Source organism: Dermacentor andersoni, chromosome 11 (genome assembly GCF_023375885.2).
Source record: "Dermacentor andersoni chromosome 11, qqDerAnde1_hic_scaffold, whole genome shotgun sequence".
In the NCBI taxonomy this organism is placed as follows: Eukaryota; Metazoa; Arthropoda; class Arachnida; order Ixodida; family Ixodidae; genus Dermacentor; species Dermacentor andersoni.
The window spans coordinates 105,103,334-105,122,680 of record NC_092824.1 but is presented as its reverse complement, the minus strand read 5'-3'; the positions used below and the strand labels follow the sequence as shown (position 1 = coordinate 105,122,680).

The window sequence follows — 19,347 nt, the reverse complement described above, 5'->3', positions numbered from 1 at the left end:
CCTTGTGTTCGGCGAGGCGAAATATCCAGCCAGTCGAAATAACAATTCGTACAGATTCGCACGTCCGGATCGAATGCACGACTCGCGAGCGCGTGCCATTTCCTAGTATTCGCGGTGCTATTCCTCTGACATCGCTCACGTACGCGAGTATTCCTTCGGAAGTTCGAGGTTTGGAGAGACGAAGAAACGGTCCGCCGTGCGCGAACAGACTGTACAGCGCGCCAGGAGCGGCAAGTCCCGAAACTGGAAACGATGGACCGTGACATCCGAGTATAGGACGGCACGCGCGCACTGCGCGATCTCGCAGGTTACCGATGTAAACACACAGCGAGTCTGCATGCTGTGCACGCCTCAGCTGCGGACGCACATCTCCACGCGATTCGTCAACATGCGAGGACGAAAGAGAGAGAGAGAGAGAGAGACAAAGGAAAGAGAGGGAGGTTAACCGGACATTATCTCCGGTTGGCTACCCTGTACTGGGGGAGGGGCAAAGGGATGCGATAGGTGAGAGAGAGAGAAAAGAATAAAAAAATGAAACAAAAATATTGAAATAACATACATACACACGAACTGTTTCTGTGGGCACTGTCACGCAGTCGGCGAAGGCGTGCCTATCGTTACGCAGTGTCACCGTACAATCCCGCGTCACACAGTGTACAGTCACAGTTTGTCATGCGGAGAACGTGTAGCACACGATTACTATATCTCAACAGATGCTATATCGTCTACCAAAGAGGCAGTTTACAACTAGTATCACGGTCTTCGGTTGTTCGACTTGAACCGTTCCATCTGCCCTGAGACGTTCTGCAACATAGCAAAGGGGCGAACTGCACGACTAGCGTACTAAGATGTCCTTGCGGAGTGACATATATATCTCCCAGCTCATCGATTCTTCCGAAGCATAGCGATGAACGCCGTTGTCAAGTATACGCGCACAGCTGTACCTGCATAGCGGGACGCATGCGCGCTCTCGGCCAATCACCGACACGCAGAGCCCGAATCACTGGCGCCGCCGGTGTTCATCAGCTACCAGTGGGACGCCCAGGAGGTGGTGCTAAACATCCGCCAGCACCTCGAGTTCTCGGGATTCCCCTGCTGGATGGACGTGGGACAAGTGGGCGGCGGAGACTCGCTCTACGGAAAGATCTACGAGGGCATCAGCAGGGCGAAGGTGCGTGGGTGCGATGCCCGAGTGTGTGACGCGTACAAAGCGCGCGACTGCGCTGGTACACTGCGCCGCCGTGTCAGTGTGACTGAGGACCTTCACGCTCGGGTAAGGTTAGGTTAGGTCATGCCAATTTGCAGCTAATTAAGTTAGTGAATTCGTAAACTTTTTAATTAGATGCGCGACTTATTTACAATATTTAGGCTGTGACGTCAATGAATAATAATGGTTCAAATAATTAGTTTAGGCTAGTTTGTGTTAATAAGGTGTAGTCCTATGCTAATTGCCTGTCTTGTATTCTGCGCAATTACTTGAAGTATATATACATGTACAGTCGAGAGCAAAAGTTTGGTGACCAGAGCTAGCACTAAAGTCTTTTTTCTTCGCAGCCTAGGCATAAAGGCTGAAATCAAATGGTACTAACTGACTTTTTATACGTGCGCCTGTTCCAATCAGCGTCACGCATTAAGATGATTTAACGTTGCAGGGCTAGATTTTTTCTTTTGTCTTGTTGATGCCGTGGTCTCCAGACTCTTGCTCTCGGCTGTACGTAATTCAATGTATATAGATATCCCATAGTACAAACGACGAAATTAATTCATCAGTCCTAAGGCAGGCAGGCTTGCCTAGCACGGCCTGAGAGTTCGTCCGTCGGAAAGGGAAGAAGGTGTTCGGGGGCCAACATTTAGGCCTTGTGGGGAATGCCGGAAAACACCACCACACCCTCCACCTCCTCCTCGGCAACCAGGTGGTGCTGTGCTGCCTGACTCCGCGGTACGCCTCGTCGTCGGCGTGCGCCCGCGAGCTGAGCCTGGCCGACGTGCTGCGAAAGCCCATCGTGCCCGTCATGGTGGAGCCGACGCCCTGGCCCCCGCCGGGTCCCCTGGCCGTGGTGCTCAGCGCGCTCGTCTACGTCGACCTGTGCGGTCAGTACGCGCTGGGACTATCCCGCCGGCCCGCCATGGTCGCCGAGATCGTTAGATTTCCTTTCGGTGCGCAGGTTTAACGCTTTTTAACTGACAAGAGTTACTGCGCGAGTAAGCTTTCTTGTCGCTTGCTCAATCACATTTCTTCTGCGCTGCTTCTTGTCTGAAGCCTATAATATCATACGTGCTTCCGAGATCGGTGTATTCACATCCGTGCGCGCCCAAATCTCGGAAGCAACAGCCGTAATTGCCCGAGTGCACTTTCAACTTTAATAAATTCAATAATTTCACTACACAAACTTAAAAAGTTCTACTTACTGCCTGCACTAATCAGTGGAGCTTCTTGTCCGACGCCTCCTATGTGTCGCATGTGCCTTCGAGATGGATGCATACGCGAAGGTGTGCTATATAATCCATACCGCCCTGTCCCGTAAATTTCTCATTTCAATCGCTCGCTGCGCGCTTCTAAACTTCTCAAGCTTCCTCCTCAACCTCCAAGTTTGGGCCCCATAAGCTATAGTACCGGTAAAATGCAATGACTGCACGCTATTATATATATATATTTTTTTTCAAGGAAGAAAAGCGTATACACAGTATGCACGTTCGTCATTCAAGGATACTCCACGACTTCCGGTTAACGGCGGCGCCATGTTGGGGAACCTATAGGCCTATGCGTATAGTGTACTAGAAGAATACATTATTCTAGTACACTATGCCTATGCGCACGCCTGTTGATGAGGTTCCCCAAGATGGCGGAAGGTATGCCGGAAGCAGGCGACAGCAGCGGACGTGACGTCACGTGCATGCCATGTATACTGTGATATCGCAACGGATGCCGCACAACGCGCAGGCATCGGCGGCCACGGCGGCAGCGGCCGACGCGCCGACTGGGAGATGCGCTTCCAGGAGATCGTGGCGCGCGTGGCCCAGTTCCTGGCGCCGCCCGCCAGCGCGCCCAGGCCACACTCGAACAAGCACAGGGCCGCCGCCGCCACGCTCGCGCCGCTGCTCGCGCAGCACGCGACCGTGACTGGCCCCGCCGCCAGCGCCAACGCCGCCTCGTCGACCAACGCCGCCAGGGCGGCGACACCGTCACCCAGGGCCAGCTTCAGCCAGGCCAATCCGGTCCGGAACGACGACGAACGGGTACGCAGCGAACGACCTTCTAAAAGTGAAGCTCTCTTGGCCTATATGCGAGAACTGAAATATGGGCAAGCTTATGCAAATGTGTTTGTTTGCCGCAATAGCGAAGGGAAGACGGCGCTTTTGAGGCAAACGTGCATTCGTACAAAACTTGGCCAAAATTCGGTTATTATAAGTTTAATTTCTAGTACACGGGGCTCTTTTATGTGTTCTGTGATTTTCTATTTTGCAGTGCTTCCGTCTCCTCACAGAAGCGCTCGTCCTATCGTTTTATTGCTATAGCAATCATATGGACACGCCAGACACATTTCTACCGTCGCCGTTGCCGTGAGGTTCCGTATAAAGTTCAAGGGCGATAAAACCATCACCGCGCGCCGTGTGATGTATGTGCGAGGGAAATCCCGCGAGGGTAATCCGGCGATTGCGGCTAAATCTCGTGCACGCAAAATAGGAAAGCGGGAAGGCAGCGCGCCGTCTTCCGTCGCGCGCAAGGCTTCGGGGGGAGGGGGGGAAGGATGCGTTCTACTCTATAGGATAGGCGGCCCGGCCGGCCGCACGCACTCGCCCGGGCCGTTGTATCTTGAAAGCCATCTGCAGCGGGGACAGAGTCCGCCGCGCGCTGTGTTTTCGCGGCTTCGTTCGCGTTGATGCGAAACGCAGCACGAAGGTCAATTCGCTCGCTGCGGCTGCCGCGCTTCCTCACTCAAGCGTTTCGACAGCGAGTTTTCGCGGTCATCGAGTGGGATGTGTTCATGTTTGCTCGTGCGCGCGTGACACAATTCTTGTTAATTTAGTTACAGTATGCCCATGTTTATAAGATTATACGGCCGATAAAAGTACTATCCTTATTTCGTATAGCTGTCCACTAATTTGCTATCGCAATCGATGTTTCGGCTTTCGGGCTAAACTGCGACCTTTTTTGCTTTCATGTCTTCGTATTCCTTGCGCTACTAAGAGGAATCTTAGCTCGGGGCCAACTCTGATTTCCCTAATCAAATAGATGTAAAACGCAGAAATGCTCTTATGAAACAATCGTGGCACCAACATTATTTAAATATGTTTCATTTGAGAGATAAAGTTAAACTGTAGTGACTAACAATCAGAATGCTGATTGAAGGCCTGGAAATATTCACTGACTAACAATCAGAATGCTGATTGAAGGCCTGGAAATATTCACAAAATTTCTAGAAAATGGGTAAGTTAAAAAAAATATTGAAGCAGAGAGTTAAGATTCGCAACTCTGCACGAAAAGCAGATATCGTAGTTTTGTAAAGTTCATCTGTTAAAACATAGAAAGCAGAGAAATTTGGCACATGAATTCACGGCGACCGCAACATCAGCTTCAGACGCATGTTGCACAATCGCGCATGCTAAAATATTGCATCAAAGGCAAAAACAGTCATCAAGATAACGATCTTTAAAACGAGTTGCCTACACATGTCGGAATAAATAGGTGACGTTCTCGCATCACACGTTCGTGTACAAAGTTGACGCCCGAAGTCCATCCACATTTAGTAAATTTGACAAATATCACTGAAATATTGAAAATACTCAAGCTGCAGTACAGCACAACTGCAGTGCGCTTCTAACGACTCTGCAGGTGGGAGAGATGTGGCGGAACTAAAATTTAACTGGACAGGATTATTTGCCTCTTGATGGAATATAACTCTACATGCAGCGTTGTTCCTCATCAATGGAGTTCCACCTAGACTGAACAGCCAGTCTTAACAAATCCATAACTTCGTATAGCTCAAAAGAGACGAAGGACGGAACAAGGAATACAAGACAGGCGATATATATATGGTTTCGACTAAAGCTTTATGGCGAGGCATCCATCGTTTACCCTCGTGATAGACCCTGAACAAGGAACGAAAGATGAAGAAACTCAGACAGGTTATCCCAATATATGGTGCTCACCCGTGCGAATAAGAATGTTTACATCATGCAACGTCAACACGCGCAAGTGGCATCGCGAGAAACAGCCGCTCCTTATACTAGTTAACGAAATGGACGGCGCGCTAACCGCTATGAGGTCATCCCTCTTCATCTCGGCAGCCTCTGCTATCAGCCGTGCGGGCAAGTCCGGGTCGCGATATACTGTGCCAGTGTTATCGAAGTACGGCCGGCATCCGCAATCGCGGCAGTGAGCCGCCAAATTTTGCTAACTGTTGCGCGGCCCGCGTAACTGTAGAACACTTTTCTGCACTGTACATCAGCACACTGATGATATAGCACGTGGCAGCCCACACACATAAATTATCCTATACGCACGCACGCCACGGTTTGCAAGAAGTCCACAGGCATATTGGGAGCCGAAGACTATTAGGTCATCACCCGATCGGTGACAGAGTGGTCAAGGTACACGACGTTGTCTGGTCGGTAGGCGGAAGGTTCGAGATCATTGTTGTGGCGGGGTGTCCTCATAGATCACCCTGATTCGGGCTGTTCGCTGGGTGGACTGCGGTAGTGTGGCCCCGGTTGGCCGCCGACGCATCCTCGTCCTAAGTTTGGGCGAGGGTCCTTCGTGGTCACGGTCACAACTCGCCCGCGCTGCCGGCCCTTGCATGCGAGAAGGGGCGGCTGCAGACGACGGGGGGAAGACCGTCTGCGGGCGGGTTGGCCACAGTCCACTTCGCTCATCTTTTTTTTCATTTTCGAAGTAAGAACGTTTAAGAGCAGTATGTCACCTATAGATAGCATATGCCCCTATCTGAGCTAACCAGGCGGTTAGCAGATGGCAGGGCGAAGTCGGATTTGTCAACAACTCGAAGCAAAGGCAAGAGTTTGAGTAAATCTCTGAGTAAATCTGAATATATATGGTACCGGTTCGATGATATCCGCAATCAAATTTGCGGTAAAAAAATGCACTTTTGTTCCTCTCACATTCTTTTTTTTTTTAACAAGGCGCTCTTCTATGGATTGAAGCCCGAAAGTAACTGGAACACACACGTATTTCGTCACCCGCTTTTGGAATAAAAATATCTCGAATCCGGTGTCATCCTGAGAATCCGATCCAAGTGGGCTCACCGGCTACAACTCGTAACTTGAAATATGTGCCGTGAAGTAATTAATTTAAAAAGTTAATTAGTTATCCTCTGATAGTTGACTATGCATTTCGACTTCTCGCACGTGACTACCCACTGAGTATTCAAGCCAATGACTACAATTGCTCTATCTGGCAGAGGCAATTACATAAAGAATTCTCTATGGTAAAAAAAAAAAAATAGATACGTAAATGGGGTGGCTATAATGCATGCCGTTCTTGGTTCTATACAGTCGTGCGGCAAATCGTTCGCCATAAATCACGCCGTGCCTTTTTCTTGCCTCGCTATAGCTTTTTTTTTTTTCTTACTATCGTCGCGGAAGACTCGGTGCCCAACATGCCGACTTTCGTGTGTCCATCACCTTTATACACCCTTAATAGAAATAATTTTTTTAATTTATTGGCGTAAAATGCAAAAACAGACGCGCTGTGTTGTGTCGAGTACTCTTGTGCTATAGGACAAACAAGCGGCATTGATGCGAGTCTTTTTAAACAAAATTAGGTCATAATTTCTCTCTCTCTCTCTTTCTCTCTCTCCCAAAAGGAACTACAGTCCGCCGCATCCGTCCCAATGGACGACGACCGAGAGTCCGACGCCAGTAATCCGGGATCGCCACAGTCCTGGGACCGACCGAACCGAGTGATCAACCGAGTTGTTCGTTGCTCGATCTGCGTCATCATCTGACACGGGCGTCACGCCTGTTGAGACTGTTTAAACGTATTGTGTACATAAATATTTGTTGCCACGGCTTGTCATACACATCACGTCTCCCGCTCAAGTCATTTCATTTCCCCAGGGGGTACACCACCCATATATACATATATACGTTACGTGAAGGCACAGTAGGGAGACTGTGTAGAGGCTATATTTGCAAGGGTAGCAAGCACTGGCGTACATGGAAGCCAGCCAACATCAAGCAAAGGCGCTTCCTCGTCATCAGATCAGCAGAGGCCTCTTATGGGAACGTCTTGTCTTGTCTTGTATCCTCAACAGTGGCGCGTATCCACTATGGGGGATTGGCCAAGAAGCAGGCGGTTTTCCATATGCTTAGAAGTAAAGCGAAACTATATTTGGATAGTGGAGCGTGGGACGATAGAACTGTACCCCACTAAATCTGAGCGTCCGCATCATCGTCTTCGAGTTGCACGTAGCAATACATATCATAGGAAGCCAACGAACAAAGACACCAAGGACAACACAGGGGAAATTACTTGTACTTATTAATTTAATTAAAGCAATGATAAACGAAAGGAGGAAATTAACGGATAAAATTATTTCTGTAGTTTCTCTTTTCTTCAACCGTCGATAAACTACGACTTTTCTCGGTCGACCCATCTTGCCAGAACCTGGATAACTTCTCGAACACGGATGCTACGAAAAAAAAAAAAAAGAAATTGAATTTGTTTGGGTCATATAGGCACAGCGTTCGAAATCGGACATGTGGCCTATGGTATTCATCAGGTAGACCGTGACGTCACAAGTGTTACAAACGGGTGCACGAAGACATTTCAGAAACCTAAAATATTTTAAGACAGAATTATACGTGGCCGATAGTTTATCAGAAAAAAGGAGAAAAGAAACTACATCCGGCGTGTCACGACACGTCGTCGTCGACGTAACTGCGTGATTGAGCTTCCTGCTGTAGACACTGAAACGTACTTCAACGCGGTTCATAATCTCTGTGTGACGTGTGCAATGGTCAATGGTCAATGATCATTACATACGTACAATGGTCATTAAGAGTTAATGGTCATTAAGAGTTACAGAATGGATTCCAAGGGAAGGGAAGCGTAGCAGAGGGCGGCAGAAAGTTAGGTGGGCGGATGAGATTAAGAAGTTTGCAGGGACAACATGGCCACAATTAGTACATGACCGGGGTAGTTGGAGAAGTATGGGAGAGGCCTTTGCCCTGCAGTGGGCGTAACCAGGCTGATGATGATGATGATGATAACGTGTGCAACGCATATGACGTATCCGCAAGAAACCGTGACATCTGCACTGAGGTACGGCACGTCAATGGGAAAATGACTAGCCCTTCGCTCGAGTGTACTAGGTCATGTTCAACGTAGGTATCACGTTTTCGTTCTTTCGTCCATATCCGCTATAGTGCTCGAGTAATATCAACGACATACAGTCACAACGGCTGGAAGACTGGAACGTTGATTGCACCACGAACCGTTTCAACCAGAACCAGACAGCTTACTTAATTTTATTATTATTATTATTATTATTCACGGTTGTTGAAGCTATCGGCGATAACGGTCACGCAGAAGCTCGCCTTGAACCAACAGGTTCATTGATCTGTATGTCTGTGTCCACAATCATGAACGAAACAGCAAACGTACGCGTCGTAGTGGAAATAGCTGATGTTGCTTACAGCGCAGTGATGTCAGCGATTAATGACCCGAATGGTTACTTAGTTTGTGTAACAGTTCGGTCGTCCGAGTCGCACTTCGCTTTATTTGATAAACGTTCAAGCTTGAAAACAGGGTCAGTAGTTGATAACGCTGATGCCGACAACGTCGATGACGGCATAAAAGTCAGGAGCGAGCACCTATTCTGTTAAATCTTTTTTGCAGTTTATTTAGACATTGTTTTTAATTTAAAACAAACACTCTGCAGGACTGGCCGAAAATGGGGAGGCAGTATGAAAAACAAAAATAACGCATAAGGCTAACTAAACCGAACGTAAGTGCAATAACAAGTGTGCGAAAGACTACTCAGCCTCCTAACCGGACTTCTCAAGAACGCCGTCGCGCGAAACAGCCGGACAGCACCTAACAGCAGACGCGACCTCGGATCAAAGAGCCCTGGTTTCGGTTTCGAAACGCCCGTCGGCGAAGTTCCACCGCTCGATCCCAGATGGCGGCACCAGCCTGCGAGTCGGTGACGTCAGGGGCTGCGCCGGCCAGTCACGTGGGGCGCGATTTCGCGATACGAAAGGAAAACACGCCGCTGGAGAGGGCGGAAAAAAAAGGAAACGGTGTGCTGAGAGAGGCCCTGCGAGCACCGCGAGCGCGCCGCCACCACACACCGCTCCTCTTTCTCAACACCGCGCCGGGGCGGTCGTCGCGCCAGCAACCACCGAGTCGCGACGACGCAGCACCAAGACAGGAGAAGCACTGCTGCAAACCGGCTTTCCGCTCCAGCCCGCGTCCCATCCTCGACGGCAAAACGCCGGCACTTCTTTCTTCACAAGTGGCCTTGCCGAGCCCGCGACGGTCGTTCCTACCCACCATGCTACCCGTTATCCTCATCGGCATCATTGCACTGCTGTGTGTTCAGGTGGGTACCCGCCTTCTCCTATCGAGAGAGCAGCGCCCTAAACAAATATCTCTTCCCCTTCCCATCTTCTCGCTAGAAGATCAGGCGCCGGCAGGATGCGATGCTGCCCGCTTTTTCAGAGACGCGCGCTGTGACGGTTCTCTGCGGGAACGTATTTCGCCCGGCTCCCCGCTGAGAAAGCCGCGGATTTGGAAAAAAAGAGGCGTTCTCTGCAAACCACTCTCCCCCTCAAGGAGGGAGCGTCGAGCAGACGAATGTGTCGCCCGTTCGGAAGTCGTATCGTTCAAACGGAATAGAGGACGGTTTATTCATACAGGATGGTTCTTTAATCACACTAACCCCCCATTTGACATAACCGCCAAACCCTTCTCATTGCGACAGAACATCGAGCAGCCGATGTGACTACACTTTGAAAGTTGTACCGACCAAGCGAAACCACTCTTTTTGCGAGAACTTCAAACAGCCAGGCGTCGTGCTCGATGCAATAGGGATTATTTCAAGTCGGGAGAGAGTTTTGTAAAAACGCCGTCTGCATACGACATATGCATATACAAACGACACTGAGAGTCCCCGGTAATGTTTCGGCGCCGAGATCTCCCCATACGCCGCCGAGTAGATGATTCTGTGCCCACGGTTTGAAAGCTCCCCCCCGTTCTCCTCGAGGCAACTTCGAGCAGACGGCACGGCGATGTACGATGCGACACAGCGCCCGTTCAGGTCGCGACATACACCAGTGACCGAAACAAACCGCGTTGACAAGGATTCCGACTTTTGTGTATACAGAGTCGACTCTCTCGCGGCAGTTACAAAATAGCGTTTTTGGAAGGTTAAACCGTGTTCTGCCCATTATACGGAGTGCCCGAGGCGCGAAGTCGCGCACAACACAGACTACACAAACCGGTCGCGCCGGGGACGTTCCCCCACAGCGACTCTCTACCATTGTGTGTCCAGTCGCGGAGTCACCCTTTTTTTTTTTTTTTTAGCCTGCTGATTTCACAAGTACACTCGTCGTTTAACCCTGTCCTCTTTCTGTTTGCGTCCCGCAAACAACCCCTTTCTTTAGGGGGGCGGCCTTTGGGCGGTGTGTGCACTCTAAAAGCGCACCGCAATCGGACACTGCGCTCTGTCCCCGTCTTGCAACGTTTGCACCGCTCGAAGTCCTTTGTCGGTCGAAGCCCAACGGGACGGAGCCTGCGATCAGTGGTTCCTGTCGCCATTTCAACTCGGGAGTCCCCTGACGGTTAAACATTTCTACAGAAAGAGAACACGTGAGGATCGCTTTCCGGACCGACATCGAAGAACCAAGTCCTCGTCAAATGTGTTACAGACTGACAAAGTATACAGCTTTCCTAATCACCCTTTGTCATTTAAAACAGTACCCGGCTCGCAGGCTGTGTGGCGTTCACCTGCTGAGAACGAGGTCCGCGGTTCGACTCCCCGTCGCAGAGGCCCCATTTCTATCGCGGCGGGGAAAAAAAAAATTCGTGTACCGCGCTTTTGCTGGTCAGAAATTAACCTACCATAGCCGATGCATTGGACGTTAAACTCGACACTGTTAAAACATTGCCTTTATTCATAACGTTAAGCTCGTGAAGCGGTGCCCACGAAGTCTCCGGCAATCAATGGCGCATAGATTTCCTTGAGCCAGAAAAAGAAAAGCTGTCATTATCATCATCAAAATGCATTCTTAATCATTTCACTGCGAAGTGAAAAAAAAAAAAAACAATCTATCGCGTGACACATTCTTGAAGACGAGAACTTTCCCGATACGCGTCCAACGAGAAAGCTTTTTTTTTTTTTTTTTCCCAGTTCGGCACGTCTGCGCTGTTTACACGCAAGTAGTGGCGCACGGATTACTCGAGAAGTTTCGCGCTGGACTATTTCTCTAGCATGGCATTGCCACTCTATTACCTATACCGGTAACCGATGGAACGGTGATTTGCTACACTTGACTACTCTAACGCGTTGCCTACTGCGAACGGGTCTCGCGTCGCACATGACTCTGGTCGCTCCTCAACGAATGCGGTCGTCGGCGTGTTTCGCTGCGACGCTTGAGAGAGACGTACTACATCTCAAGGCGTTTGCTGCCTCTTTCGCAACTCGGCGTGCAGGTTACCCTGTAGCGTGCAGAGTAAAGGCGCCGCCGCCGGCTCGGAACCAAGACGCGTGTCCGTAAGGTCTTCCCTCTCCCTCACACCTCTCTCTCGCCAATGATCCCGCGTACCTTGACACAGTCCGAGGTTGCGTACGCGCGTCAAACACCGCCTTTCACCACACGAGGCCTCGGCCACTGGCGTTCACCCTTGCCACCGCCGCTAGTCCATTGTGAGAGGGTCAGAAGAACGAACGAAAGAAAGAGAGACGATTGCCTATGGTTTCCTCGTTTTCCTTTCTGCCTGGATCTCTTAATGAACCTGTCGCAAACTACCCGAGGCCGAGTGAACGGCGTCCGGTTGCTGGCACAAACACAGCGTCTTATGTCTTGTTCCTTCCTGCCGGGAACGGCGTATAGAAGGCGTCGGCGTGATTGCACATTACATCAACGTATACATAGTACAAGACGCTGCAGGCCAGCAGGAAAGAAATAATGAACGCTATCATCACGACAACTTGACTAGCCGCAGGCCAGCCTACATTGGCAGCTTGAAACGATACTAATAAAAAATAAATAAGTGGAACAGGTTACGCAGGCCCTATCGAAAACACACACATTACAGGTCCCTCACTTTATGGTTTAGAAATAGAGGTGCAAGTATATAAATGGCACGAATCGCAAAATATGAAATACTAAGCATGCTCTTAAGTAGCGCTAACTTGACGAAGCACAAGAGAGGTAAACACACCAAGTGCTACAACTTTCAACTGAAGTTTATTGGTTTACTACAGAAAAAAAAAAAAACATTGTTTTCTTCCAATAACCTTCAGTTAAGAGTTTACCTCCCTTGTGCTTCGTCAAGTTAGCGCTACTTAAGACCACGCTTAGTGTAAACCAACCATAGCCCAACTTTCCGTTCCTATTAAGATAAAATACAACAGCTGAAATTCAACATGATGATAAAAGACCACCGGCGGAAAAGTTTCTGGAATGGAACGCTTCAAAGAACAGGTCTAAAAAAAAAAAAAGAATCAGGAGATTGATGTAGTGCAGCATAAAAACACGCTCAGCGAGAATAACAATGGGGGAAACCGGGTGACTCGATTTTTTTAAAGTGACACGCAGAAATAATAAGGCTAACATGAATCGGAGGAATGAAAGTGGACGAAAAGACAAATTGCCCAATGTGGGAGGAGTCCAACGCATATTCCGCGTCCGACGGTCTCTGTCTCTCTCTCTCTCCCCTATTGAGCAACTCGCCCTGGTGGCACAGTGGCTTTAAACGCCGATCACGGGCGACCTTGCGCCCGCTCTCATTTATCAAAGTGACGTTCCCAAATACCTCGTTTCTTGGGATATCGGGCAAACTGTGACGCCAGTCGCACGTACGCTCAAAGCACCTCGAGTTTGCATGCCGTTAGCTCCAAAGTGGGCAAAGTCTGCCTATAATGCTACACAGCGAAATGCGCGGCCGATGGTGGTATCGAACCTTCGTCCTCCCGCACAGTCCAACGCTCTAACCATGCGCTCTAACCATGCGCTCTAACCATGCGCTCTAACCAATACGCTCTAACCAATACGCTCTAACCAATACGCTCTAACCATATTAGTCCACGATCGTGACAGCTAGCTAGCGCTTCGAAGCGCTGTTTTATGTGCAACTCTCCTCGCGATCGACCTTCAGTTTCTGTTAAATACTACAGACGCATCCAAATTGGGTGTAGTCAGCCTATAATGCCATCGCATTAAAAGCAGGCCTTCCGGGTGCGATGCTTTCACCTGGAGTATTTCGATTACCGAATCGACGCGGTATTAAGCCGCGTGTGCTCGCGCGGAGGTAGCACGTTAGCATGTGTATAGTCCGTATACCCACGCTTTCAAATATCGTAAGCGTTTGCGCTTTCCTCCGGAGATATCAGCGAACCGATTGTAATATCTTACGGGCTGCGTAACGCTATACACGTGACACACGACGTGCAAACATTGTCTTCTGTATTAACTGAAAAAAATTCCTGTTGAGTCTAGTTGGCCATCTCGGGTATAGCTGCGTGTCCGCATCACCAAATGAGCCACTTTGCACAACTGGTCACAGTTGACTCGACCACTGGGCCTGTAAAAAGTATTTACGTCAAAAGTCGTTGCCAAAATGCCAAACAAGAGAGCCATTTAAGTGCTTCATCTGTGTCTCATTTCGTCCTTGCATCCTTGTGTATATTCGTGTGTTGACTACCGATTGAATGATTTATTTATTTATTTATTTATTTATTTATTTATTTATTTATTTATTTATTTATTTATTTATTTATTGGTTTAACGTGTCGGCGCAGCACTGGCGCTTTGAAGGGTGGCGTTGTGGAAGACTTCGAATAAATTTTCACAATCCGGGGTTATTTGACGTGCAGCTAAATCTAAGCACCCAGGCGTTTGTGCACTTCGTTGCCCTCCACCGAAATGGGGTCGAGTATCGAACCCGCGACCTCGTGCTCAGTAGCAAAAAAGGTCATAGCCACTGCGCAACCGCGATCACTGTGAAGCGACGAATTTCGAACTAGCAACTTTGCAAATCAGCCAAGTTGGTGCAGAAGTTCGTGCAAGTTACCAAGCTGAGATTTTTTTTCCTTTGCTTACGTTAGAGGGAGGTGAGGGCGGAACGCAGTCTGTATTTTTCATTATATTTTTAATGATACGCGATGAACTAATCACCGATAACAATATACTTATATGATGCCATGGGTAGCTGAAGCGGAAATCTAAAGGTGGCACCGCAGCCTCTCTTTCTGGCGTACCAAGTCTGTGCTTGCTATGTAAAAGACTGTTCTTACAGCCCACCGGTTATACAGCTCATTTCTGCTTGGCGTCCCTTTAAGCACGATCGTTAAATTCTATCAGCGCTCCCTGTCAACCCGTTTCCCAGTCTAGTATAGTAGCAGTAGTAACGGGTTGTTCATTTGAATGAGGTAAATCAATAAAATGAATACAAGAAAGAAATTCCTGCCGACCGCACTAACTGTATAGCGCAGTCTGCTGACACCTGAACCGCACACCCCCAGTTTACCCGAACCGCAGTTTCGTACAAACAGCCAACTTAGCGGGCCGTGTGGTAACAACAAGGATGAAGGGAGGGCGGGGAGTTACGACACAACGCGACCTCTGACGGCGGGGGCGTGTGTATACGTAGTGCAATGCGCTTGCAACGTTTACTGTCTTTGGGGCGGGCGCCACGGGTACACCACGACGTTGCTTCACGCGTGGGTCGAACGTCGCGAAACGTGCTCGATCGACCCTGCGACGTAACAACACACAATGGGAGCCGTGCCATGTGTACAGCGGACGCGTCTTGTTCACGGCCCACCAGACACGATCGCTTGCTTTATCTTTGTTTTTTTTTTTTTTGTTTTTTTAGCTTGTTGGCCGCGGAGGTCAGCGTCGTGGCGCGAGCGCTCGGAACGCCCACGGCGGGGTCAATGACATACAGATAGTTTCGATAACCGCGATATTACATACTGTGCTTCGGCTCCACCATACTCCACAATAAGAATAAAAGCAATGTTCGTCACATAACGGGGTAGATTCACTCAACGCAGAAAGGGCCAATAAGCTACGACCGTGTGTCTCCAAAAGAGGCGTATACTAGTCAGTTTAGCTTATCTATGGGGCACGATAAGCTACTAACGCCTCCCTATTGTAGGCTTACTTTTTTTTTGCCTACCCTTATCACACGGGCCCACGCTATTTGAGTAGTTCAGAAAACACGTCTGGCCATAAGTATGCGCATTCCTTATGTACAGCCTATGTACAGTCAACCACAATAGTTTACGGACTAGGGGATCTCGGAAAACGATCAATTTCCGAACAGCCTGTAACAAGTAGTCAGTAAAACCGAACATGTAGGCGAATACCATAGGCTCCGTTGTGAGGCTGCGTGCGCAGGTATTCAGCATTTTTTCTGAAGTCTCGTGTCCCGTAAGATTTTGTAATTGACTGTATTTATAGTTTATTTGTAGACAATCTACAGGCATTCCATTAACTAAATAGGCGAGTGCGAAATCGCCACCTTCCTGACGACGTTCGATCGAGTAGGACTATCAGTACAATATCATAGATTATCTGGCGTCGTCCCATAGGCTATGACTGTGCGGGTGCAAAATGGTTTACAGACATCACAGGCCACAGGCATCTGCAGAGCTTCCACAGACTGGCCTACTAAATTATCGTGACAAAGCGCACCACTAAATTATGTACAGGCTGCTGCACAGCGCACACAAAAGTTAGACTTTATTCGCAAGGCAATAAATTCTGCTAATACGCAGCTTACTGATTTCATTCATTCATTCATTCCCTTATTAAGCAGAATGCAGCGGACAAGATATTTCGCGGCGCTGTCACTTTCCTTCAGGCTGTATTGAGCCGGATCTGCCGATTCACCATCTCAGTAACGGATGTCCGTTCAGAGACTTAGGCCGGATGTTGCGTTATTAAAGGACTTCCCGCTGAAATCAACGATGTGGGGAAAAATAAATGAAAAAATCCAAAGAGAACGGAGGGGAAGAAACGAAACACGTATGCGAAACACATATATTTGTCTGGTACTGAGTAGCTTAATTGAGCTCGCCAAGCGAAATGGCGCACAACAGACAAGAAAGAATGGCAACCGGTCATTTGGCAAGCCTCTGACCCACTGTACGCCGAAGGGCTCCGCGGCGCCACAGCCGTTCTATAGCTCGAAAACGCCGGGTACATAACATAATCATTTGGTCAGGCACTAACCAAACTGTGACAATAACCAAGTTCCCTGTCACATCCATGGATGTGACACAGAATTTGAAAGGACTGCAGTATTTTCAAATTCTGTTCAGCAATGATTTAGCATCCGTGGTCCTGACAACAAGTGTGCGTTGTTTTCATAAAGTCCCGACCACTGTTATCCAAAACTCCATAGCCATCCAGCCAGAGCGGCGAGTTTAGGATGTTTTTTTGGCGATGACAAAATCGCAGTGGTGATGACTATACCAGTGCGATTAACATCTCCGCAAAGCGACGACAGTCTGGAATGCGAACGCCATCCCAGCTATATCGTCGACACGTGTCATCGTGTCACCGGCTATTCTGACGTTTCCATTCGCTCGTTCGCTTTATGCCGGTCACGTAAGTCAGGAAACTGGCTGCCCAGCGAGTTACACAAAACTGATGTTGCCTGGTATATACACCGAACTGGGCAGCTGTCCCCGTTTTATGTGTTTATAGGAGGGAAAATAACAGAACGAAAAAAAAGCTAGTACAAGCTGGATGCTGATTTCACGGCCGCGACGAACTCGTTGAGGACGTTGACAGCATCGATACTGAAACTCGGAGCCAGGTGACGCACGCTAACGAGAGTTACCGAGTTTTCCGCGACATAGCCTGCAAACTGTATACACGTTTAGGAACGCGTATTTCGTACTGCGAAGCCTACAGGTTATACTATAGCTATCTACATAACACATTCTATACTACAACCATAAACTATATATTTTTATCCAAAATCGCGTATTAGCAGTGGCCGACAACAGCACGATAGCATATATGCTACACTCCTCATTGCCACATTGAGCGAGGGTGAGCGGATGCGAGTAAGTGATGGCGAGTACGGTTCCGTGAGCGGCATGGTGAGTGGGTGTGCCCGAGAGGCAGCGTACACGAAAGCTCACCAGTGCGAGTGCAGTATACATAGCCTGCGAAATTACGGGTGGATGAGTGTGATTGAGCATCGGCTCATGCATATAATACCGACCAGCGACGCGCAGGAACCGAAGAAAACCGGGCTTACACGCGGGTTATCGTCGGGAACATACGGTAGCTGCGGACGAACAAAATTAGAAGCACTACAATCCCCCCCCCACCCTTCCGTACGCGCGAATACGTACGCAGGAACAAACGGCGACTCGCAACCCTTTCTCGGCGCGGCTCGTAAATACCTCAAGAGAAGCCGCACGTTGACTCTGTGTTTCGCTACGCTGCCCCGATTTATGATTCCTTCGCGGAGGCAACCTCGCCGCTTCGGGTCACGAACTTCCCCCTGTAGCGAGAGCTCGCGGCGCCGGGGTGGAACTGCTTATTACGCACGAGGAAGGGACCAACCACCGCGTCGCGCGAAGGGGAGCGACGTATAATTAAAAGCGCCGCTCCCGGCGACAACGACGCGTCGCATGCGGCCGCCGCCTTGACAACCAAGGCGAATGACCACAGCTGGTAAAGCGTAGAGGGACATTCTAAAGGTGAACACCATATACTAACACTTCTGCCACAGAAGTATGACGATGAGGCGCGCCGCAGTGGAAGGCTCCGGATTAAGCTTGGCCACCTGGGGTTCATTATACCGTGCACGTAAGTCTAAACTGCACGAGTGTTCATGTATTTCGATCCCACGGAAATGCGGGACGCGAACCCGCGGCCATCAGGCTCGGCAGCGCAAGGTCATAGCCACGTGAGCCACCGCGGCGGGCCTTTATACAAGGCCTTCAAAATCGAAGCTGCATTAGTGATTTTAATAAACACGCTAGGCTAGCCATAAGCAAATGTTGCTCGCACGGCTGGCTTTGTGTGTGCTTTGGCGGACACAATTTCTTTCTTTTTTGCCAACCAGCAGACGCGGCACACACGTCATTATCAAATACTTGCTAATTTTTCAGAAGCTCGCGATTATTGCACATGCAGCTTTATTTGAGATCTATAGGCGAAGAAGACCGTGTTAGCATACTACAACTTCGATCTGTGTGATTCCTTCAGAGAGCTTGAGCAAAACGAGAACAAGGTGAAAGCGGGAGCCAGCGTTTCGACAAGTGCACTTGTCTTCTTCAAGGGAGCTGTTTTGTCTCTTTCAAGAGAGCTTGTGTTTCGAGATACTATATTCCGTCATCAAATATGGCACCCACAGTGTGCGCTATATAACTTCGCATTCAGTTTCGCTAATTATTGCGTTCGCGTAGAAATAATGCCAATACGAAAATGTCACGTTAGTATTCTCTGAGGCAAGCGTAATTGGCGAACGAAACGCTTATTTTTTTTCTTTTTCGGTTAGGTCTTTATTTCTGTTTGTCTTAATTTACTAGCGCGCGCTTTGACCGCACTTAATTGAAGCGCTGTTTTCGGGACGTCCTGCAGAGGCGCAACGCGTGTACATCCGCACTCGTAATTTTACAGTTTTACGCTTTCCACGATTGTTTCCGAGACAATGTCCAGAGGCAGTTAACACGCGGACGGCCTTTCAAAACGCGATGTGAATGGTGCTTCGAGCGCGTCCTACACAGAGGCGGTGAGAAACGCTTCCTCCGGCGTCATTGTAAGTGACCTCTGCCGGAGTCGAAACGTCTCTTAATTGTGCGCTTCTGGCGCTTTTGTTAAGTGCATAGGACTCGGAGCAAGTGAATACACTCAGTGCTGTGCGTCGTTACACGCAGTTTCATTGTGAAAAGGAGACCGGGCGTGAGGAATGCCCTCTCTAACAGATTTTAAAAAAGAGTAATGACCCTACTTTTAAAGCGAATGGCTTTCTTTGGATCTTTCGACTGTTTTCGTGGTTAGTCGGCCGATAGTCGGAATCGGGAAGCAGAACGTTCGCTCTCTCTCTCTCTGTTCCTCTCTCTCTCTCTCTCTCTCTCTCTCTCTCTCTCTCTCTCGTTCTTTCGTTCGGGCTATTCGCTTACATTGACA

At 49.0% G+C, this 19,347-nt stretch overlaps 2 protein-coding genes across 3 annotated transcripts in view; both read left to right on the top strand.

The window, feature by feature from the left end:
• LOC126539225 (uncharacterized) overlaps nucleotides 1-7,039 on the top strand; it is a 31,549-nt gene extending 24,510 nt beyond the window's left edge. Inside the window, exons 14-17 of one of the 2 annotated variants that reach the window (XM_050185991.3) lie at nucleotides 993-1,171; nucleotides 1,914-2,091; nucleotides 2,942-3,237; nucleotides 6,822-7,039. In XM_050185991.3, the coding sequence (XP_050041948.1) occupies nucleotides 993-1,171; nucleotides 1,914-2,091; nucleotides 2,942-3,237; nucleotides 6,822-6,962 (794 nt within the window). In that variant the 3' untranslated portion in view covers nucleotides 6,963-7,039. The remainder of the gene's footprint in view (nucleotides 1-992; nucleotides 1,172-1,913; nucleotides 2,092-2,941; nucleotides 3,238-6,821) is intronic. The other variant, XM_055075283.2, reaches the window with a different exon arrangement.
• A 2,101-nt stretch (nucleotides 7,040-9,140) lies between these two features.
• Nucleotides 9,141-19,347, top strand: part of LOC126539007 (gamma-interferon-inducible lysosomal thiol reductase-like) — a 77,932-nt gene continuing 67,725 nt past the window's right edge. Inside the window, exon 1 of the mRNA XM_050185695.1 lies at nucleotides 9,141-9,563. Coding sequence (XP_050041652.1) covers nucleotides 9,141-9,563 — 423 coding nt within the window. The remainder of the gene's footprint in view (nucleotides 9,564-19,347) is intronic.